Source organism: Amblyomma maculatum, chromosome 7, assembly GCF_055883805.1.
Source record: "Amblyomma maculatum isolate TAMU_Amacu chromosome 7, ASM5588380v1, whole genome shotgun sequence".
NCBI classification, from domain to species: Eukaryota; Metazoa; Arthropoda; class Arachnida; order Ixodida; family Ixodidae; genus Amblyomma; species Amblyomma maculatum.
In genome coordinates, this window is record NC_139350.1 from 18,279,656 (window position 1) to 18,303,683 (window position 24,028).

The following is a 24,028-nucleotide window of genomic DNA, read 5'->3' on the forward strand; positions in this document are numbered from 1 at the left end:
TTCCATATAAAATGTATGAGCGGGGGGGGGGGGGGGGGGGAGGAAGGAGGAGGGTAAGCGGGTTAAAGTTTGAAGGCGATATGATATTTCAGCGGCCAGGGTGGCACGTGGCCATTTTCACGACCTCCAGTGGCGGATCAATTCATCCATCGTCATGGCGTTGCGGATGGCCGCTCCAAGGGCAAGTTAAGGAAGAGGCGTTTTTTTTTTTCATTTTGAACACGTGCTTGTTCGCCTCGTGGCAACCAGTCTCGTTCTTCAACAGTGTAAAGGAAAAAAAGAGGGCTGAATAAATGACTCCTGGTGTTTTGAGACATTCGGTCTCAAAGCGGAACGCGTTAACCGTGCCATGAGCTTATGCATTGGACGGAAAGCATGCATGCTGTAAGGTGGGTGTAACAGAATTCTGTTGGTCCAGTTATAAGACATCCTTACCTTTCACTCGAGTGACTGAAACCAGCTATGTAGGATATATTGGGCAACAAAAAAGTGGAAAAAGAAAAATTCGAAAAACACTGATGGCTGGAAAAATCTTTGCATCACCGCTCTCCCTCCGTGCATAAAATGGCGACGTCAACGCACACATATGTTGTAAAAAGAAATGCTACTCGGACCTGTCGTGCGCAGATATTTTCGCGCTTGAAATTGTTTTGTGTGCGCAGCATGTTTGTAAACAAATAGTGCCCCTCTTATTTATATACACACATACAGTTCGAGAAAATGATCTCCTAGAGGCTCGGTAATCCAAGCCCTCCTCTACAGCGCGTAACTTCCTATAGCTAATTGCACTGCATATTGTGGGCACAGAAAAATAACTCGACTTTTAGCGACTGTTCTTTCTCGTTACAGACGGGAAATATTCATGTTACAGCCCTCCTAAGATATATTGTTATAGTAAAACCCTAACAAGAATGTCTGAAATGTGCTGAGGAAGTCCTTACGTAGTGGACAAAACGGCATGGATTCTTAAGCACACTTCATACGGGTCATCGGCCGCACTAATTTAGAGAACAGAACTGGAGCGCAGCTCTATCCCATCTTGGCGTCCATAGCATATCAATGGCATTGTATTTCGAGAACAGGTACAAGATTGCACATAATTTGTTATGGCACAAGGCTGATGAAGACGAAACGCAGTGCGCTAGTGCAGCGTGAGCGAGTAAAGAATAGAAGAAAAGAAGAACGCTTGGTCGGCGACTTTTTACGCCTCTGCTTGTCTCTGTGTGACCTAAGTGGCGTCCTTTTTATATTTGAAGGCATCTGTGGGGTGATGCCAAACATAAGCCCCCAAAACCAGGCTCCCGACGTAGCAGACTCCCAGCGTTTTCCACTTGCCGATGGCGCTGAAGACTCGGCGGCCAGCGCCGCTAGGCTTAAGCGAGACTTTAGCTGGACGCCAGTGCTGAGCGCCTCTTCGATTTAGTCAGCCAGCGTCTGGACGCCTGGGAGGCCGGACTGCTGTCAAAGCTGCGGAGGTAGAAGCTTTGTGTCGCGACGTACGTCAGTGCACTACGGCGGCGCAAATTTTTACGCTGAAGACCACGGGTTCCAGTTTCAAGTGTTCTCCCGTTCAACGACCGCCCGCAAGAAAAACTAGCGCAGCGCTATCCATGCGCCCGATCTTTCCCAAGAGTAAGGTATCAACAACGGTACCATGGCAACCAGCGAAAGCTGAAATATATACCTCCCTGCCTGTACGAATGGATGTGGCCCGGCACCGGACATTGTCTTGGCGTGCCTGCAAAGCCCAATGCGCTACTTCTCAGGCGAAGCCATTCAATATAAGTTACTATGCACGGCAAGGCATAATGCCACTTGTCATAATAACCATCATCTATCGGCTTGGGAGAAAATCTTGCCCCAGGCTACAGTGGAGTTCCGGGAACAGCACCGAACACGGACTCGATTGACCGCAGCGTGCATTGGTCGCGTCGTAGGTCTCGGGGACGCAGCGCTACACAGGGCGGTGACACTCCTGCACCTCATACTCAAAAAGCATCTTTGCCTTACATTGTTTTAACTCATCCCCGTAGGACTGAATGCCTACAACGCCCCTCTGCAAAACGGCATTCGGGGGTATGAACACATCGAGAGTCTCAAGCTTGTTTTTGAGATTAGCCTCACTGTGTGAAAGCATTTTCTCCGTGATCCCGAGATCAAAGACCATGAGAGAATTTGTTGTTATTGTTGTTTACCTCTTGGTTGGGCTGCATAATATCTAGTGAATGCGTCCAACCGTTCTTTTTTCTATCTCTTCTTTACTCGCTCGCGCCGTAGCATATCACGCACTGCGCTTCTTCTACTTCTTCAGGCTTGCACCGTAGCCTCAACATGAGCCGTTTCCTGAGTCTATTCATCAAATCGTGAGCATCGAACGGCGTCCCCGCACTTGCACTGGGATTTTGTTCGGGCATTTCTGATTAGTGTGGCGTGTGTTATCGTCATATCCCTATGCAGTTTTCATTGCAGCGTATGTGTTTTCAGTCAGCCACTTAAGCGCGTTTCGTGTTAACGCTCCTCCCCCCTGAGGTTACGGCGCAAGCCTGAAGAAGATGAAGAGCAGCGCGAGAGTGCGGTGCGACCGAGTAGAGAGGAAATAGAAGAAAAGAAGAACGGATGGTCACTGGCTTGTCTGCGCCTGTGTATGTGTCCTATATGGGATCCTACACCATTACAATGCATATGCAATGCTAAGTGTACTTTCAACCAACTTTTGGGCGCTAATATAAACTGTGTTTATTTAGCAGATTGCTAGCAAATGTGCAGCCCAGGTCTTATTATGACTATTCTGTCCATGTTTTCGAAAACCATTCTTGAAGTCTCATCCAACTTTAAGCGTGAATAAGTAAGACGGTGGTGCACATAAATTCGCTTTGGCTTATAGACTTTAACGCCCCAATGCAACTCAGACTATGAGAGGCGGCGTAAAGGAGGACACAGCAAATTTCGCCCACTTGGGTGCACTGACATCGCACAGCCCATGCTCGCCTTCCTTTTCGCTCATATCGAAAAGCGGCCGCCGCAGCCGGGATTCAATCCCGCATGCTTGGGTACAGCAGTAGAGCGCCGTAACTACTGCGTCACCACGGCAAGGCTGCACACAGATTTGACCACGCGATGCGTACTAGACGGGCGCATTTGAACGCCAAGCCGCATAAAACCAAGACGGCAGCAATGTATTTATTTCACCGTTCAAGTGTATGCTCTTTTTGCTCCACCTCAGATGGAGCCCGTCGCTGTGGCGTAGTGGTTAGGGTGCTAGACTGCTGTTCCCATGGATGCGAGATCGAGTTCTGGCCGCGGCGAGCGCTTTTCGATTAAGGCGAAAAGCTAGGTGCCCGTGTGCTGTGCGATCTCAGTGCATGTTAAAGAGCCCCGGGGGGTCGAAAGTTCCGGAGCTCTCTCCGACGGCGTCCCTTATACACAGCCTGACTCACTTTGGGAGGTTAAACCCTACAAACCTAACTTCCACTCGCAACAGGTATCCCCGTGATTTTTCGTTGAGCAGCCAAAAATGCCGCGAATTCTATGGAGAATGGAGGCTTTTTTTAAGCTTTTAAGCAATCGTGTTAGGAAGGTCGTGCCAGTTTGCGTCGGAAACATAAATTTAATCAACACATTTGAAATCTTTTCTGCTTAAAGATGCAACACGTTGCTGAGCGAGCCCTCTGTCACAGCCTTCGGTAGTATTATGAAAAGGAGGGCGCTCGTGCGCTTCTGCTTCTGTACGTTTCGTGGATTTGAATAAATCTAGGTAATGTGTGTTTATTTCATTGTCATTTGTTTGTGCAGTTCTTCACCTCTCCTGTTTCTCCGTGGAAATGCTCACGAAAACTACGACAATTGCGGTGCGTAGACGAAGGCACGAGAACATTTTCTCAAATTGGATTGGCTGCTCTTTCAAAATGGTGAAAATTTTGAGCTAATTAGGTAATTACACGTGAAGAATGTTAAGTTGCGTTAAATCAGTACACTAATTTTTGAAACAGTTTGTGCATTTGCATTGTTAATTTATTTTTCTTGCCGCTACATAATAAGTTGAAGACCCCATGCGTCAGCGTCGCACTGTACGGAGTGAGGTGTTCAGAAACGGCAACTGCGAGTGTTAACGAAAGGCAAGGCGTCTGTCAAGCACGTCGCGCCTTGTGGGGCGAGCCGCCACGCGCGTCAGGTCGTGGTAAAAGCTGGCTGCTTCAGCGATATGCGAAGTGCAACGTAGCGTTCTGCAGCAGCACTAGCTGTCTACTAAGGGGAGGGCATAAATAACCGGCGCTCCGCCTGAGTCCCCACTCCAACGCGAAACCATGAAGCTGTACATTCTGGGACTCTTGGTAGCCGTCCTTGCAGTGGCCATCGTTGCAAGTGGTGAGTACATTTCACTTATTTTTCTGCATTCACTCTAGCGTTTTCTCCGTGCACCAGCCGGTACAAGACAGCATCGCTTATGAGAGCTATTAAGCATTCTACGACAACCACTGATCGCTACGTTCCAAAACATTTCAAGCAATTTGTGAGCTTAATGGTTTTCGAACAGAGTGCTGCGGCGGCGTAAATAGACAAAAACATCCATGTTTATGAACTACCGTCATTCATGTCATCGCTTTTTTCATATACACCCATAAAAATAAAGACAAGGTATTTCTGCCTGGGAAAGTGGTTAGAAAATAATGTATAATAAGCGAAAACCAATTCATTCAAGTCGCATAAAAGAGGCGCAGCCTGAAATTTATCTATATTACCATTCAATGATCTTGAATGCGCGAACATCCACCTGACAAAACACATTTCTGTGCGCTTTTATTTGTTTAAGCATTAAAAACTGGTCAAGGTGTTTGCTGAGTGGTAGATTTCAACAGAGTAAACTGTAAAGAATTACAGGATAAGCAGTTTTGGGCGGGCTGCGTATCTGTCTTTTGCAACATTGGACACTCATCGTAGGTCACTTCTGTAACTTTCTTGATGTAAAACGTCAATTCAGTGAAGGCATTCTCTGAAATTGAAGAGCTTGTGATGAGAGACGTTCACCTCTGGTCTTCCGTTTTAGTAACTTCCGTTTGTATGTAAACGGCTCAAAATTATGTGCAGCTTCAAGAACTTTGCTTCAGCAGTGACCAATATACTACGCATTATTCACAGATGAATTGACAGTCCTCTCAATCAGGTTTATTTTTTGACTTACTGAGCATTTTTGCATATATGAACAACGAAATAGATAATTACACAAATACATAACATACCATTCTGCTTTAGTTCAATGCTAGTAGTTTTTTCTGGGGTCGTCCTACTTCATCAAAACGTGATGCATTCAGTGCACGACTCCTGTGCCACTGGGAAGTCATACTTACTTCAGGATACCTAGGAATGTTAGTTGAATCATGGCAATTCCAGGCTGACATGGAGCTTAACAAATACTTTTCATACTGCTCTCGCATTTACGTTTTTTACAGTGCTTGTTAGGACGAAGTTTCTGCACTAACCTTGCATGCAATAATTTTCCAGAAAGCAATTTCTTATGGTTAAAAGCAAACAACGCTGCCCTTTGCGCATCTGTACATGAACTCTCCTTGCGCAAAATATTTCGGTTATATTTGAAAGCATGCACACCCGTGTGCGCCTTGCCGAAACACTTTGCAAGTGGGTGGTTCTGGTCTCACAGGAGATGACATCAAATTGTGTAACAAATACAGTCGGAATCCAGCTACAAACTAACAAATGCGATTGGTCGTTTGGTGCCCATCTTCACTGTATGCAAGCCATAAAATGTGTGTCTCCGCTGTCCTCACTAATTCGTGCAGTTTTGAAGATGAATTTCACCAACCAGCTTGCCAAAACGCTCTGCAGAGCCAAATATTACCCTACAATACACTCTTTACGCTATGAAATGAAGGAGAAACGTGGTTTTGCAGTAATAGCCAGAACACATACACAGTGTACACAAAAGCAATGCATGATATGCAAGTCTTAATTCAGAAGACACTTCTGTACAGAGACAGGTCTAGAACAATGCAAAAAACTCAAAGAAGTGAAACCAAAAGAGCACCAAATTATTGACCGGGCGCTCGACAGTGCGACGACTACAGGATAACGATGTAGCCAGTTCTCTCGCTGAAGCGTGGCTGCAGAGCAGCGACATTGTCTTGGATAAAGGTCATTTGCGTCGGAGCTGATGACTGACGCTACCCTACCTTCATTTATAGCACGCGCAGTGTCTGCATTTATTCTGCGGTGTGAATATTCTCTCATGAGATGGTAGGGCGGAGCACGTGGATAAACAGGTGACCTGTAAAAGCTTCACTACTTTATTCATCTATTGAACTCTTAACGAGGATCAAAGATCTGTATTAGGAAGGCTGCCGCTGCATCTAATCTACGCACGCCCTACGACACAATCACGATCGGCCGTCGTTTCGACAAATCGTTGCAAGCGAGGGAACACGATGGAAGACACCGGCCGGCTTCAGGAGCTGCGGGGGTCTCGGTCATTCTCTGTAGAGCTGGGGTGTGCAGGGAATGCACAGTCTTTGCAAAAATCCTGAAGCCAAAGGATATTCGTCAGAGTCTCGAAAGGCGCAATTAACGACCGGAGGGCCGCGAAATGCTATGAGACTGTTTCTTGCTTTGATAAGAAATAATTTCCTAGCAATTTAAATGAATGTTGCCATTTAAGGATGGTTTGACAGCTTCAGTTCGCTGCCGAGCTGAATATAATTTTGCTTCAAGACCTTTGATCAAGACTACGTCGACATGAGAGTGAATTTTTGTCTGGTGGTTGCGTTATTTTATGCGTTGCTTTTTTTTTTTTTGGAATGAAGATCAAAAAGATGAGAGCACAAGGGCTGCTTACCTTTGAGTCAGACACATGCTCGTCAAACACTGAATGGGGTTGGGGGCGCAAATGTGGTAGCGTAGGTACACTTGACTAAAGGTCTGAAGCAAATGTTTATTTTTTATTCAAGCTGTAGCCTCGAAATATCTAAGGCTGCTACAGGAATGGCACAAATGATATTAGAGCTACGTAAAAGTAATTTAAGAACTATTTGCGAGCATACTTCAGCGCATATCTCGGCGCGAAGAGGAACATACCCACGATAATCATGGTACAATTCTGGTTTCCGATACACATCCGCGCTAGAACGTCGTTAGTGGACATAAAGCGATACTTAAGGTGCTCGTGATTACTGACTTCTCGTCGAGGTCGCGGAATTTACAATTTCTGCGTTCGAGAGAGACTGCTTTCTTGGTGACCACATTCGAGATTATTGCTTGTTTTCTGGCTTAAGTTAGTTTTAAAACATTTTTTTTTCGTGGTAGCATAGGAATCGTCCGGAAAATACAGGACTGCGACAAAGAGGAAACACAGTCTCCTTCCTTCTGTCCGGCCATTCCCGCGGTTTTGTTACTTACCATGTCCACCAGCTGGCACATAACTATGCTGCTTTGCGTTCTATTTGTTTTTTTTTTTCATTACTGTTTCTACACTTTGAGGTAAAAGCAGTAATGGCCAGCTAACACAACCAGAGGTGGATATAAACTCCAGAGCATGCGTAGTTATACAGACGCACCTGCTATTCAACAGTTATGAAAGAACAGCAACTACTAGCACAACACTTGCGGCAATAGTCACATATTGGTGGTACGTAAAGGACCGCCTGGGCTCAATTGTAATAGAAATTTTCGCTATTCTTGATGTGAATCAGTCTTCAATACCATATCGTCTAAACAGAAGTTCGCATTTACACCCATTCAGGAGCGGGTATAAAAAAACTAAAAAAATATGTATAAAAGCACTCAACATAAATCGGGGGATACAAGCTCCTAATAAAAAAAGAATGAAATGCATATAGATACACTGAGTACAAGACGACGCTCAAAATATTGATCAGCAGAAAGTAGAAAGCCTTTACACGCCAAGCCACAAAAACGAGCACCCCGGCGACAGACTTCCTTTGGATCCCAGCTTCGCCATTGCGACTCTGACGTTCTCTTTAAGGAATGGTGTAAGTGCTCTAATTTTCCCGTGCACATACCCTCTGCCTCATAACCCAACGAGAATAGCAGGAGTATCCCTTACATGGATAGGGCTGGCCGGGGCGCGTATTGCCAAACCATATCCCGTAGGCGCACTGGAGCAGACAACGCTTTCAGCGAGTTAAACGGCGATTGTTGCTGAAAGATCTCTCTGAACGCAAACTAAAGGTAACATACACTCACTGTAAATGGGGATTATTACCGAAAGATGTGTGTGAACACAACCTAAAGGTAACATACACTCACCAAAGCAGGAACTGATTATGGCGAACGTAATTGCTTAGTGTAACTGTTGTCATACCGATTGATACTTAAAGTTGTCTGTAAACGCAACTTAAAGGTAACATACACTCACTGTAGGCAGGATATAATTACAGTGAAATAAATTGCAAAAACATACAAAGAAATGCAACACAGGAGTCGAACGCATGTTTAAGTGGGATCAGTGAAGATAATCTTGGTGTTAATCCAGTGCGCCACCAAAACGACAGGAACGGTGGCCTTTAAATGTGTTCTTATTCGTTTAGACAATATATCCACTATTTGTCTCCTGGTGGCGCTGCTGCTCTCTGCCGATCTCTGTTCCCACAGAAGGGTGGGAGCAGAGATCGACTGGTGCCTAGCAGGCAGGGCTGTAGCTTTTTTAGGGGGTCCTCGAGGAATCCGTGCATGCACAGAGGTAGTTAGTAGTGAAGCAGAAGGAAGTGCAATAACGGAGGCTGCGCCCCAAAAATGGCAAGGAGCAGGTCGAGAAAGAAAGGGACAAAAAGAAATTTAACACTGGGATCAGCTACATAAACATGCAAGAAGGTAGAAAAAGAGCGACATGGCTAGAAATAGAACAGCGGCTAAAGGATGACAAAAAAGGTGTGTACGCTCTATGCGAGACTCATCTCAAAGATCCAGAAGGTCCGCCATTTATAGAAGGCTACGCCTGGGAAGGGTGCAACCGAACGAGAACGGAAAACAAGTGGTGGAGGGGTTGGTATGTTGATACACCAGGGAACAAATTGGCATAGAATCAAATCATCTTGTAAAGAACATATCTGGGTATCAGGAACAATTGCCGGAATAAGGACATGGCTAGGGGTAGTTATTTATAGGAGCAGGACACCAATGCAGGCAAGAAAACAAGGATCTTGTTGAAGGTCTCAGTGACGATATAAGCCAGTTTGGATACGGAGCCGATATTATTCTGCTGGGGACATTAACGGCCACATCAACGATCTGGATGGATACACGGATTGTAACTTGACGCTAATGCTAGATTTCTGTGAGCAACACGATATAGTTATAGCAAATACAGAAACGCAATGGGGGAGGGGAGGGGGGGGGCAAAGGCCAAATCACGTGGGAATTCCGCAACAGGCAGGCGACCATTGAATACCGCCAAATGTCGCAGGGAATTTATAGTGAGGTCGCAAAAATATAAATAGACGAAGAAGGAGAGTGTAGTCTGGGAAGTGAACATAAACGTATTAGTCTGCAGATGGGACCCTTGATGAAAAGAGAACGGGAACGTAGACAAAAAGTAAACGCAAAATTAAACGACGCTCAAATTGCAGAGATAGCAGCAGATATAGAGGAAGCAATAGAGAAAAGCCCCATGAAAGGCTGGGATTATGAACAGGTAGAACTACTCATAAAGAGGAAAATTAAGAAGGTTAAAGTAGCAAACCGCCGGAATGGAAAGAGGAAGCCACGGAGCTGGTGGAATAAGGAAATCAGTGAAGCTATTAAACAACGACGGGCTGCTTCACGGGAACACCGAGTGGCAAAGAAATACAGGTATCTCAGAAGGAAATCGACCAAAAATGGGAATCATGATGACAAAAGAAACTTGAGGTACAGGCCCTCGTCCAAAGTAAAATAAACCAGTCCACCAATCGCTGGGTAGCTGATATACACGATGCCACTGGCGGCGGGACAAGAAAATTCTGGAACCATATAAGCTGGCTAGGTAAAAAGAATCAAACAAAGCAGGAGCGGATTCAAGATAACGATGGAAATTGTTTAAAGGGAGCTAGACAACGCAGGGAATTACATTAAATCAGTTATAGCCGAGCCATTTAAGGGCAGCGATAGGGTAATCTCTGCAAATCAGGAAGCAACACAAGATAGCAGAATACAAAGCAGCTTAGAACTGACCAATATAAACTGGAAAAAAGGCAGAAAAAAATATTCTTATCAACACATCTACAGGAATAGATGGAATTCGGATCAAGTTGATTAATGAACTTGGTCCAAGAAGTAAGGAAACGTTGTTAAAAGCTTAGGAAAAAGTCATAACAAATAAGTGAATTCCGGAGAGCTTGCGAAAGAGTAAAATAAATTTGATTTATAAAGGGAAAGGAGAAACGATGCACATAAAATCATATAGGCCGATTACCATAACATCAGTTATGACAGGTTGGCCATGCAGGCGGTGAAATTAAAGGTGCAAGCATGGGTAGAGTGTAACAGATACTCGGAGAACTTCAGAACGGCTTTAGAAATAGTAGGCGCTTAGATGATACCCTGTTTGTGCTTACCCAATGCATCGAAATATCTAGATTGGAAAATAGACCTTTTTATTTGGCCTTCCTGGTCATAAACGGGGCGTACGACAACGTAAAGAGGAAACTCCTGTGGAACATATTGAAAAAAGGTATCGGCTATGAGATAATAGAGTTCCTACAGGAAATATACCGAGATAATAAAGTAGAAATTACATGGAAAGGGATAAGAAGTACGGAATATGTCTAAGTAGGCAAAGGATTAAGACCAGGCTGTCCTCTATCACCGCAGCTGTTCATGCTTTATATGATAAACCTGGAAAGGAGGATACACGAAAGTAACCTAGGTTTTAACCTGTCATATAGTTTAAGTGGAAAGGAGGTAGAGCAGTGGCTCTCCGGTTTGATGTATGCAGACGATATTGTGCTGCTAGCTGAGGGTCTGCAAGAATTGCAAACTCTAGTTAGGTATTGCTTAAACGAAGGGGACGCTCTAGGCTTCCGTTTTAGCGCAGTTAAGTCCGGTCTGATGATTGTCAACGGCTCAACTGATCGTGGTCTTAAAATACAAGGCCATGAAATACCCAGAGTTGCAGAATATAATTATCTGGGGGTATGAGAAAACGAAGGATTGACATACATTGGAAAGCATGAGCAATCACTTAAGGCCAAAGGGCGAAGTAATGCCGGGATAATGAAGCATAGGGAATTGTGGGGCACAACAAGTATGAGGTTTTGAGGAGTATTTGGAAAGGAATTATTGTGCCCGGACTTACTTTTGGGAATGCGGGTTTGTGCCTAAAATCAGAGGTACAGTCGACATCAGAAATAAATCAGAGAGCCGTTGGACGATTAGCACTAGGTGCCCACGGCAAAACCTCAAATGAGTCGGTACAGGGAGATATGGGCTGGGCATCTTTCGAAGTACGGGAAGTTCAGAGTAAATTATCATAGTTGGAACGCCTAATGAAATTGGACAGTAACAAATGGGCAGCTAAAGTATTTAAATACCTATACTTAAAAAGCGTTGACTCACAATGAAGGAAAAGAACTAGGAAACTAGTAAGTATGCTAGTCACAAGGACGGAGAAATAAAGAGCGTTAAGCAACAGGTGAAAAACACAGAAGGCAAAAATTGGATAAATTCGATGGAAAAGAAACTGAGAGTGGGATTATACCGAAATTGGAAAAGGCAGATCAGGAAGGAAGCTTTCTTTGATAACTCAAGAGGCAGTGCCCTACGTTTTGAAGAAGTTAGAACATGCAGCTACAAAAAGAAATTTAACAATGAAGGAGACGCATGTGCTGTATGTTGTAATTCCAGTGAAACAATTGACCATATTAGACTCGAATATAATGGTATCCATCCGGAAGTTGATGCAGGCGCAGTCACTGTTCCGAAAGCTCTGGGGTTTAGAGATGCCAGCGGCGGGGTGAATAAACCGGCAGTGGAAGCTAGCAAAAAGCGATTGGAAGATTGGTGGCTTAAAAGCAGGGAAGTGACAAAGTTAGTAATGTAGAAACTAAAATTTAGTAAATAGAATGATGGTATAGTAAACCAATCTAAAACAATAATTAAGATATAGGGAGAAAATTGAGCATGATAGTTACTGCTCAATGGGGAAGCTCTTATATTCCATCCATCCATCCAGGCGCAAGAGCGTCGTCAGCTCGAGTGCTCCTACGGGATAGGGTTTGCTAATACGTCTCCCGGCTCTTGCGTTGCAAAGACTATGATCTCAAGGATATGCAGTGCCAAGCGCATGTGCTAAGTGTTCCAGATCAGTCACTGAGGTTCCCCTTCGCCGAACCTTTTACATGCGTTCAGGCCCGCAGACCTCAAAAACCAGACGACTACACGAAGCTGCACTTTGAACAAGCCTAAGAGTCAGAGCTTGCTCTGGTTTCTAAGAAATAATAGCCTGCATTCCTTAATTTGAATAAGAGCAGCTCTATGTTATGCGACATGGTAAGGCTTCGAATAAAAAAAACTCGTCGTTCCGCTTTAACAGTTTCTTCTCCAGCTGCGACTGCACAGGAAAGCGTAATTGACAAGAATACAGTGTAGAGGGTGGAACACTGTGCTTCCTTGTCGTCAGATGCGCATTACCTGTGGAATGCATGAACCAACTCACTAAAGCAGTTGTCTTTGTGTAAGCGCGGCACAGTTGTAATAACATGTCGTGAGAATAATGACCACGCAGCAATGCATGGGAGTAAGTTTTGGCAGTAATTTATGTACCAGCGCAAATAGAGTACAGAAGGGGTGACGACAAAGAAAGACCGAAAAGTGAGCTCTGTCTTCACTCCTTCCTATTCGATTCGCGCTGCCCCCAACACTAGAACAAACCAACTAGCCCAAGAAACAAGTATTTTGTAAAAAATAAATCTTCCCGCTCAACGTTTCGTTTCCGTTCTTTTACTTTTACTCCCCAAGAGGAAGGTTCCGAAGACTGCGGCCTGAACGAGGTATTTAAGCGGTGCGTCTCCTCATCCTGCGCCGAGAAGAAATGCTGGAGGCGTGTAATTGGGCCCATCTGCACCGCTGACTGCGTCTTCGGCTGCTTCTGCGGGGACCAGTTCTACCGCAACAGGCAGGGGAGCTGTGTCACTCTTGAGGAGTGTCCACCAGAATAAATAAGTAAAAAAGGGTAGGTGTTTAGCGTTTGGTCCGCAGTCAATATATCGTATATATGTATAAAGCTATCCTCATGCGCAATGTCTAATTTTACCGAAACTAAATCAACCTGAAAACGATGTTGGAGCTCAACACAAAAAACGAGCCCCAGCGTCATTGAATCACGGGATTATGGTTAAGGCACGTTTTATTTTTATCCCGGCATTACCCGGACAGCTCCTTTCATCCTTGCTTCTCTGTAGATGATACAACTTCACCAGGTTAGCGCTGTCCAATCGAACATGAAGTATCAACTGACAGGCATTCTCCCCATTAAAAAAAGTAACTCTTATAGCCGGTCGTATTCTGGCGTCCAATCTGAAAATAAGCATGTGTGGGTCGCAGGATACCGTTCGGGCTGTTATACGGTTCTACAGCAAGGATATGCGGTGGTCTGGGGATCTTCTTCAATAATATTCGCCGTCACCCAAGTAACAGTGCTAGATCTAGCTGTCGCATTTGCATTAAACCTTTCAGTGGCTCTCAATGTGCGGGACCAGAACTCCGTCAAAGCTCTAATAGGTGGCGCAAAGTTCGCGAGCAAACTGGGCTTTACGGAGTCCATGGTGGTACCTTCTACCGCACGCAAACTCTATGAGGCGGCGTGACGGATGCGATAAACAACGAACATGAATACGTTTTTCCGCAGGTCACAGTATGCTTTGGAGGTTGCCTAAGAATAATGACCCTTGCAAGAAAAATAACAATCAATATGCCGAGAGAGTGAGAAATAATGCATGATATTGGCTTCAGCTTTTTGAATGTAAACGGCACCTATACCGCCCGAACGCACGCAAACAGCACCAGGAGAGAAGGTAACCGTCTACTTATTTCTAGAAGAACAATAGAGGTTGGAAAGATTGTGTCCTGTTAAGCTCTGATCGTCATTACAGCCGAACAAATGCAGGCTGTGCAGGAGTTCTTCAACAGCATGTTGGCTGAATCCGCTATAAAGGGTTGAAAAAGCGTTTGACATGATCCATGCATTCCTTCTGTATCTTCGTTGCTTCCTTTTCCTTTCTCTGTTTTATTTCAATTTCCCTTATTTTTTGCTGCATTTTCCTTGTTATCTTACGCAAAATAATGGCAAGAGGGGTAAGTACTGTGAATTTACAACGCAGAAAATGAAGTAGACAGGAAGAAAGCAGAAAAATAATGGAAGGAAAGCAAAATGATTGTGTTACCACAGAAGCTAAGGCGAGTGCAACCTGTACATGCTAAGCAATATGGCATATAGCCATATGGAGAAGATGGAAAAAAAAAGCCGTTGAAAGTGATCACACAGCGTGATGTGAAAAACATGAAACACGAGTTTTACCTTCTCGGTGTCAATATACCTGAGAGCGGTTTCATTTCTCACATTGCGCTGGCGGCGTCTCGCACGATGCCTAATACATGGAAATGTACGAAAACATCAGTTGTGGTTTAGCGCTAGTTAACCATATTTTAATTGCAAAAGCAACGGCGGAAGCTTATTTTGCCAGCTACATTATTCCCCTCTCATGCCCTATCAGTGTACGGTGCTACATTATTGGGGACACTTAACCTCACCTTTTAGGTTATGACGCGAAATCGTAAGCTGCCAGCCCACATTAGAGTCACGCTTCAATCTAGTCGAATGGACGTGTCTGCGTGTCGTAGGGGTAACGAGAATGCAAACGGTTCTGACAGGCTGATTCTGATATCACCCTCCCATGAAAGGAACGACGCGAATTGGCAGCTCCAGCCCGTGGCATATGGGTAACGCGCAATCAAATGTCATGGCAGGTTGATCGAGGAGGTCGAGGAGCAGGGGGGTCCACGGGCCACGGACCACGCGACGAGCGGTTAGAACTGGCGTAGTATTGCTTTCACAATAATAAACATTATAGTCCACGGACTGTTCCGGAAACTTATATAGACCAGACACTAATGTCTGTTTTTCTCTTTTTTTTTTTTTTTGTAGATATATGGTACACCTGTATATAGCCATTCTTTCTCCGTGCCTACACTCAGAAGCCTACGCATGAATGCGCACAGGTTTATGAAAGAATCGAGGGGATACGAATAATTCAAGATTATCCTTCAGGCGTTTCAGGCGTTGTCCACCAAGCTAAGAGAAACGCTTTCAGTCTCACTAATGCAACTAACGTCAACGAATTGCCTTTGCAGTATCTGAAAGCTACGTTCCGCTCTTTGTATTGGTTCCAGTGGTCGAGCGTCGAACAGGATGCCGGAAGTTGGCCTTCGATGGAATGTGGCCAGTATGGCGGAAAATAAATGAATAAAGAGAAATCCCCGTTGCTGCCTGTAGTTTTCACTCAAGATGTGTTTTATGTTCTGCAATCTGCTGGGACGTGATATCAGTTGCGTTGAAACTCTTGCAGCAAAAACATGGTGAAAAACTCGCCTTTTTGCGAGAATTAGACAAGTTTAGGTTAGCTTGCAGTACTGATTCGAAGGAGATAGAATAACTTCAAGGGCTTTCGCACCGAAGGCAACCACAGCTAGAACAATTAGAAGTCATTCCCGGAAGCCTTATTTTTCGTAAATAAAGCACTGCTGCCACAAAAGGTTAAAGTGAAACATCGTGGTAAGTATACTGTTAATCCACAATAGACGCTGTGGTAGCGTATAAAGAAGGTGCTGCCTAGATAATAAATTTAGACGAAAAGCATGCAATTTTTCGATCGGACCTACATTCTTGCTTCACGAAGCCTAAAATCGCAGCCCCAAATGTATCCAGTTAGGAGCTGCGCTGTACTGGCTAGAATTCCAGGAGCGATGTTAATGTCTCTAAGTTCATGCCTCTCTGAAAAGATATTTTTTTTTTACTCTCAAAAAGGAGCCATGAATCTATTTGATGCAATTTCTACCACATGTAACGCGATAGTGCATGCAGCTCGTGCGGTCGAAAAGACGTCGCTGTGCCCCACTTTCGGCTCCAGTTTTGTCTGATGTGTTCGAAATCTAGCCTAATTGTGTTGGCCACGTATTTGTAGTAGTTGAGGTGGCGTCCTCCCATTACGACGCTGTTCATGCATCCGCACAGAACTGTGACAGGCACTGTGCCTATAATTACCGACCAGCCAATCCACAATTGAAATGTACAGTCGTGAGCAAAAGTGGTATACAACACTCAGCCTGTGACACAGCTTGGGAAAACTGCATCAAAATGCCTTCTAGAATCAACGTAAGGGACAGCGGCATCGACACATGCATGTGGATGAAATGGCGGACCGTCACCATTGCCTCGATCTTAGATAGCTGTTGCTAAATAAAGTTGAGATGCAGTTTTCTCGAGCTCTGCGATCGGCTGAGTGTTGTACACCACTTTTGCTCACGACTGTACGTAAGTGTCCACCAAAAACTGAGACAGATATACTGCGCCTTCATTTTACCAAAAATGTAGCTATACAGAAAATTTGACGATTCGCGTGCGAAAAAACTCTGTTAAAGACGATCTCACGTTTATTCTTAAGGCGAAACTTCAGTGAAACCCTGATTTTTTGTTTGTGTCTGCTAGAATGATACGAGCGATGTTCCAAAAATAAGTTTCGTCGTTTATTTTCTCATGGAAACATTATTGCCCCAAAAATACTCCGTGTCATTATGAAATATACACCTTGCACTATTTTTCGACATTGTCGCCACCGACATTCAGACATTTGCCATAGCTTGCAATGAGTTTGAAGAACCCGCACTGGCAAAAGTACATGCCCTGCAAGGCAAGCAATTGTCGCACAGCTTGCTCCACCTCAGCACTGCTTTGGAGGGGACGTCCAGAGAGTACAGCTTTCAACGAAGGAAACAGGTGAAAGATCGATAGGGCTGTAGGCCGGGTAATCTAATTCCTCCGATACGAAGCAAAGAATCTGATCTTTTGTGAACCATGATGTTTGGCTTAAGTGTATCATCGCAGGGCACCGGCGTTTATCAGAGTGGGTTCTTTAAATTCATTACACGCTAGGGCAAAATGTCTGAACGTCTGTGGTGATTATGGCAAAACATAGTTCAAGGTATACATTTTATGATGCCACGGTGTATTTTTGGGGCAAAATAGTTTACATGTGAAAAAAAAATGAGGAAACTTACATTCGGAATGTCCGTCGTATTGTACAGTTGACTGCTGCAAAACGGTTCTTTGACGCCGAGACGCAAAAGAAGTGAAAGCTAATATTTGCGTAAAGAGCTCCTGTCCGTTTCGGTTTTTTATTTCTCCAGGATGTTAGCTTCAGTTCAATTTGGGCTATAGATCGGGTTAGTAAGCGAATATTCGCTTTGTCCGGTATTCATTGGCTCATTTTGTTTTTATGTACAGAAAAAGTTATTTTACTGCAAGCGAGTATTTCATATACAAGTGAATAAAAAATTCTGCATTGTTTTAACATATTGATACATGGCAGAAGGCTAGTCCAGCGAAAACCACCACAGATGATGACAGGCGTAAACGTTCTTGCAAGAACCAACCGTGGCTTGAGCTTCGTGGCTTGAGCTCTCACTGTTTTTTTCCATCGTCGTCCTCTTCCGTGGCATATACGTAACATTACCCCGCAACGAAAAGCACAGTCCCGGTGCGTACTACATTGGGGAACTACAGCTGGAGTGGTAGGGCTCATGCGAGCGACATGAACGATTTTGGAACGTGGCATATCAAACTGTCGGCGTGGGTGCACAGGGGGCGACCTCGTATGTCACAGAAGTGACTGGCCGTAAAACGCGGTTGGGGCATGTGTACCGCGGCAAAAGTTTCTCACAGAGCCCAACTCTACGGGCGGGAGTCCAGAGCAAGAACAGAGAGTCCGGAGAGTAGTGGGCATCGCGATGTCGAGAATCATGGCGCAGTTTTTGGGAGTTCTGGGAAGAAGCCAGTCGGCGGCGAGCAACAACACGGGCGGCGTCAGCTCGGGATATGGCGTCACGAACATAGGAACCTGCATCAGGGGTGTGAAGCAATATGCTGTCAAACGGAAGAGAGGGGTCACGGCCGAACAGAAGATAGAAGGGCGAGTAGCCCGTTGTATCATGAAGGGAAGAATTATACGCAAGCGTAACAAACGGTAAAGGTATATCCCAGTAGCGGTGATCAGCCAATACCTACATTGACAGCATGTCCGTGAGTGTGCGATTGAGGCGTTTAGTGAGGCCGTTCGTTTGTGGATGGTAAGCGGTGGTGAAGTAGTGCTTAATAGAGCAGCATCAGAGAATTTCTTTGACTACTCGAGCAAGAAAGCAACAGCCGCGGTCAGTGAGCAGCTGTCGTGGAGCACCGTGGGAAAAGATAACGTCGTGGAGCAGAAACGCAGCCACGTCAGTAGCACAGCTGGTGGGTATCGCTCGTGTAATGGTATAGCGCGTAGTGTAGTCCGTAGCCACCGCAATCCATTTATTCAGCGAAGCCGACAGAGGGAAAAGCCCGAGGAGATCAAGGCCAACTCGGTAAAATGGATCTATAGGAATGTCGATCGGCTGTTGGCATCCAGCAGGCACAACCGAGGGCTTCTTCCGTCGCTGACACCTATCACAAGAAGCCACGGAACGACGAACCGAGCGGTAGAGGCCTGCTGAAAAGAAGCGCCGGCGGACGCTGTTGTACGTGCGAGATACGCCACGAAGACCCGAAGTGGGCGCGTCATGCAGCTGCTGAAGAACGGTGGCGCGCAGATGGTCGTGGACTACGAGAAAAAGCTCAGCGCCATCAGAAGTGCCAGGAGAATCGATATAAAGTGCTGTTGTGGAGCGCAAACAAAGCAAGGCTAGGGTCAGGGTGATCAGTGCTGAGGAGGTTGATAATGCCGCAAAGGTTGGAATCTAAGCGCTGCTCATGACGAATGTTTAAAACGTCACATATGGACAGCATACAGATATCATGGTCATACTCGCTTTCAGGCGGCGGATCTACCGGGTTGCGGGACAGGCAATCAGCATTAGTGTGTAGCCGGCCGGACTTGTGAACGACAGAAAAAGTGCATTGCTGAAGACGCAGCGCCCAACGCTCAAGACGACCAGTAGGGTCCTTCAGCATAGAAAGCCAACATAAGGCATGGTGGTCGGTGATGACGGAGAACGGGCGACCAAACAAGTCAGAGCGAAATTTTGTAATGGCCCACACGAGGGCTAAACACTCACGTTCTGTGACCGAATAATTCCGCTCAACTGCTGAAAGGAGGCGACTTGCATAAGCAATGACGCGAGTGCGGCCAGTCTGCTGTTGGGCGAGAACGGCACCGATACTGTGGCCACTGGCGTCGGTGCGTACCTCCTTTCGTGCTGAGGGGTTGAAGTGGGCCAGGACGGGCGGGTTAGTGAGGGCTGCGATGAGCGCAGAGAAGGCTTGAGATTGTTCTTGGCCCCAGCATAAAGGAACGTCGTTCTTCAGAAGCAGTGTGAGTGGACGAGCTGTGTCCGCAAAGTTGGGGACAAACCGCCGAAAATACGAGCAAAGGCAAAGAAAACTACGAAAGTCACTGGTACAGCGGGGTGTAGGAAATGCACTTACAGCACGAATTTTGTCGGGGTCGGGTTGAACGCCGCGGGCGTCGGCCAGGTGTCCGAGCACTGAGTTCACGCCAGCCGAAGCTACACTTCTTTGAATTCAGCTGAAGGCCAGCTCTTCGAAAGACTCCAAGAATGGCATTAGGGTGGTGAAGATGGCTCTCGAAGGTCGAAGAAAAGACAATGACGTCATCGAGATAACATAAGCACGCCGTCCATTCAAAACCACGTAAAAAAGTCCATCATACGCTCGAATGTAGCGGGCGGATTACACCGGCCAAAAGGCATCACCATGAATTGGTACAGGTCATCGGGTGTGACGAAGGCGGTTATCTCGGCCCAGTTCGTCGACCGCGATCTGCCAAAAACCGGAACGAGGATCAATCGAAGAGAAATAACTCGCACCGTGCAAGCAGTCGAGGGCATCATCTATCCTGGGAAGTGGGTAAACGTCCTTCTTTGTAACCTTGTTGAGGTGTCGGTAATCAACGCAGAACCTCCAGGTATTGTCCTTCTTTTTAACAAGCACGACAGGGGATGGCCAGGGGCTGCTCGAAGACTCTATAATGTTTCTTACCAACATCTTGTCTACTTCATTTTGTATGACGCGACGTTCAGAAATGGCGACTCGGTAAGGTCTTCTGTGAATTGGTCTGGTGTCTCCAGTATCGATTCGATGAGTAACAAGGGCCGTTTGTCCCAAGTGTCGGTTACCAAAGTAAAAAATGTTACTGTACGAAGTTAGAAGGCGCGTAAGTGCTTGAGAACGATCAGAACACACGTCAGGAGCTACCATCCCTGATATGCGGGCCTCCGTAGACGGGGACTGTGCAGGTCGTGTCGATACCTCAGCAGGAGTGTCAGGTAAAAGTTCAGAAACATTAAAGTCAGCAATGGGGTCAGTGAAGCGGGACAAATGCCCTCAGGAAGAACTTGTACAGAAAAGCTGAAGTTCTGGACGGGAATATGTGTGGTTATTCGCTACGTGGACGATATTGGGCGGGAGAGCTATGCTACGCTGCAGAGTCTCGTCGGTTGCGGGGAAAACCACGTAGTCGCCATTAGGAATGGAGGGAAAAGGAGACATGAGCACTTACGCAGCGGCTTCAGGTGGCAGACGAGTAAATGCAGCGCAGCGACGACGAAGTTGAAGTTTCATGAGCTTGTTCGTCAGGACAGAGCGGCAGGTCTAGATGAAGCAGTCCAGAAGAAGTCAATAAGAGCGGAATGGGCAGTTAAAAAGTCGAGGCCTAATATAACATCTTGAGAGCAACTGGTGAGGACTGTAAATAACACAGGGATGTTCCGGCCAGCAATGCTAATTCATGCAGTACACATACAAATAACAGTAGCTGTGTTGCCATCCGCAACACGGATGGTAGATGAGGTAGCCGGTGTGAGGACTTTCTTTAGGCGTCGGCGGAGCGAAGAACTGATGACAGAAATGTGGGCACCAGTGTCCTAAGTGCAGAAACTGCGACTCCATCCAAAAGAATATCAATGAGGTTACGTCTAGGTGCGCGGGTTAGTACCGAATTGGCAGTCCGGGTCGGTAATGCAGCGTCACTCCGGGGCGCTGCATTCGGTAGTTTCCCGAGTAGGTGCCGGCGTACGATGGGGGTGAGCTGCAACGAGGTACCGGTGAACGGGACCGACGAGAGCGGGGAGATCGAGATCGACTGGATCGACGAGCAGTTGTGACAGTTTTGGTACGAGGTTCATCCGGTTGAGGAAGAAAGTGGCCAGGGCCATCATAGGTGGGGCGCGGCTCGGCTGGTTGGGCGACAAAACGTTGAGGTCCATAATAATACCGGCGGTCAGCGTTGTAATAAGAGAGAGGGATGGGAAGGTACGGCTACGGCAATAACGCGAAATGTGGGCGGCGCGACAGCAAATAAAACAGACTGGCCTGTCGTCTGAGGTGCGCCACTCTGCAGGGTAGGGACCAACGTAGTGACGTGGGGAGGTTGGGCTGGTGGTTGAAGCAGCCACTAAAGGAACAGGATGCGATGGTGGCGGGGGCGGCGCGGGGCTGGAGGACAGGCCGACGTTTGCAAGTTCCTGACGGACAACGGCTTGTATCATGGCCACGGTGTCGGGCAGCGGAGACGGGAGTGGTGCAGAAGTTAGGGCCTCGAGTTCTCTCCGGACGATCCGAGTGACGGACGTGGGATGGGAGGGCTGGTGCAAGGGGCCAGGTTATCGCAGGATGAAGTAGCCGGCGTGTTTGGAAGAGGCTCAAAGCGATGCACGATACTTCTTTGTTTTGCCTGCTCGAATTTTCTGCAGACTTGAAGCACCGAGTTGATAGTGGAACATTCCGTGCAGAACAGAGCGTGGAACGCATCATCCGCGATACCCTTGAGGATATGCCCTACATTGTCAATTTCCGGCATGTAGCTGTTGACCTTGCGATACAACGCAAGCACGTCCTGAATGTAGGCGAGCTAGGACTCCATGGGGGATTGGACACGAGAAGAGAGTTCCGTTTTGGCAGCCAGAGCCCGCCTAATGGGCTTCCCTAATAAGGCCTGAAACTTTTGCTTGCAGATGTCCCAAGTAACGAGCTCTTGTTCGTGATTTTGGAGCCATGTTCGAGCTGTTCCCGCCAAATAGAAGATGATGTTAGCGAGCATTATGGTTGCGTCCCAATGGTGTTTCTTGCTGCAGCGCTCATACTCATATAGCCAGTCGTCCACGTCTGGGTGGTCGTCACCATTAAAGATGGGAGGGTGGCGAACTTCCGTGAGTACTACTGGCTGAGGGGATGTTCCCGCGGGGGTAGGGGCTGTTTTCGGAGGTCAGTGTGGCTGTTTTTGACGTCGTTTAGATGCCAGGTAAGTGACGGCCGCTGCGCAAATCCAGCTTTTGGCAGCGTAAATGGGTCAATCTGTACGAACGGGGATCTTGATTCACCTCCACCAAGATGATACGTGGCAGAAGGCTAGTTCAGGGAAAACCACCACAGCTGATGATAGATGTAAATGTTCTTGCAAGCACCAGCCGTGGCTTCAGCTTCGTCCTCTTCCGTGGCATATACGTAACAATATCTTAAAAAAAAAATAGGAGCTGTTTGCTGTGAAATGGTGTTAAGAAAACAGTTTTTTTGCACGATAATGCATAAGGCTAGTTCCGTCTAAACATAGGCACCTTCGAGGGAAAAAACAGTTTTGCATCGTTGCAAACGTCTTGGATACAAATACGAGTGTCAGTTAAGCTCCGCCTTGAAGGGCATGTGTTCCGTCAGCAGCTCCCTTTGCGGTTTCTGGTTCGTGTCCACGTCTTTGCGGGCCTATGTACCCGTTCTTTCAGTTGTGACTCTAATATATCACACATTCTTATTAGCACACATTAGTATGCTAATACCTTATCTTGTTACCGGTCATACATGACCACCCGACACCCGCATACCGGGGCGCTCGACCCCATTGTTGCCGGTATTGCAAAAGGTTTGTTTCCGTACAAATCACAAATGATCTTATGTTTTCGAATAGCAATGGCTACGCTTTCACACATTCTGGTTCCGGCAGGGGCTCGCGGAACTATGAAAACTGAAATCTCGAGCAACGATGATCGTTATGTTGAACAATAAACAAATCAAGCAGTCTACACCTTTAAAGGTTCACGGAAACGGCCCCCAAGAAGCCACTGATAAACGTATTCAGTATGTAGAACACAGACGTTTGAGCATACACGCAAAGTATAACTCCATGGAACAAAGCCAGCGATTTATTATTAATTTTTAAAAACAGCGTTTTTTGAAATTCGCGGGCAGAGAGAATGTCGCTTGGCGGTGTCGCATGGAACTATTTCCTTAACCCGTGACGTCACGGGTGAGTTGACTGGCAAGGCTTGCTAGAAGCTGCCATTCGCTGCGGCCACTGCAGCCATGACGTTACGGACACACTTCCAGTAGCTGCGAAAGTCGTCTGCTCGTGCGCTGCTCGAACTCTGTGCGGGCTGTTACACAGCTTGCCGCCCTCATCGGTTAGGTGGCCATTGCCCATTAAGTACAACAACCGAAGCGACGCAGGGAGCGGAAGAACGAAGCTGCATTTGCAGATATCTTATTAATATAACGTGGTTTCAGGAGTACCGGAGTGTCGTCCGACGAGGCGTCAACAACACGGCCAAGCACCGCACGATGGCAGCACCTCCTCGACCGCCGTAAACACCACCGCTGTGGCCCCTCCTCCCGCAGACCGTTCGCGAACGACACGGCGGATCGTTAGCACCGATGTCCGAAATAAAGCGTGCTAAAATTTGTTGCCGTCTGGAATACTGAGCTGAATATCAAGTATGAAGCACCCGTGAGGATCGCTGACCAGCAGCAAATTTCTGGTAAGAGCGATAG

At 46.4% G+C, this 24,028-nt stretch overlaps 1 protein-coding gene across 1 annotated transcript; it reads left to right on the forward strand.

The window, feature by feature from the left end:
* Window positions 1–4,220: 4,220 nt before the first annotated feature.
* On the forward strand, window positions 4,221–15,490 carry LOC146182774 (ixochymostatin-like). Its single transcript, XM_084608916.1, has 3 exons — window positions 4,221–4,365; window positions 12,961–13,174; window positions 15,391–15,490. The coding sequence occupies exons 1-2, from the start codon at window positions 4,305–4,307 to the stop codon at window positions 13,158–13,160; spliced, it is 261 nt and encodes an 86-aa protein (XP_084465042.1). The 5' UTR covers window positions 4,221–4,304; the 3' UTR covers window positions 13,161–13,174; window positions 15,391–15,490.
* The last annotated feature ends 8,538 nt before the right edge of the window (window positions 15,491–24,028 follow it).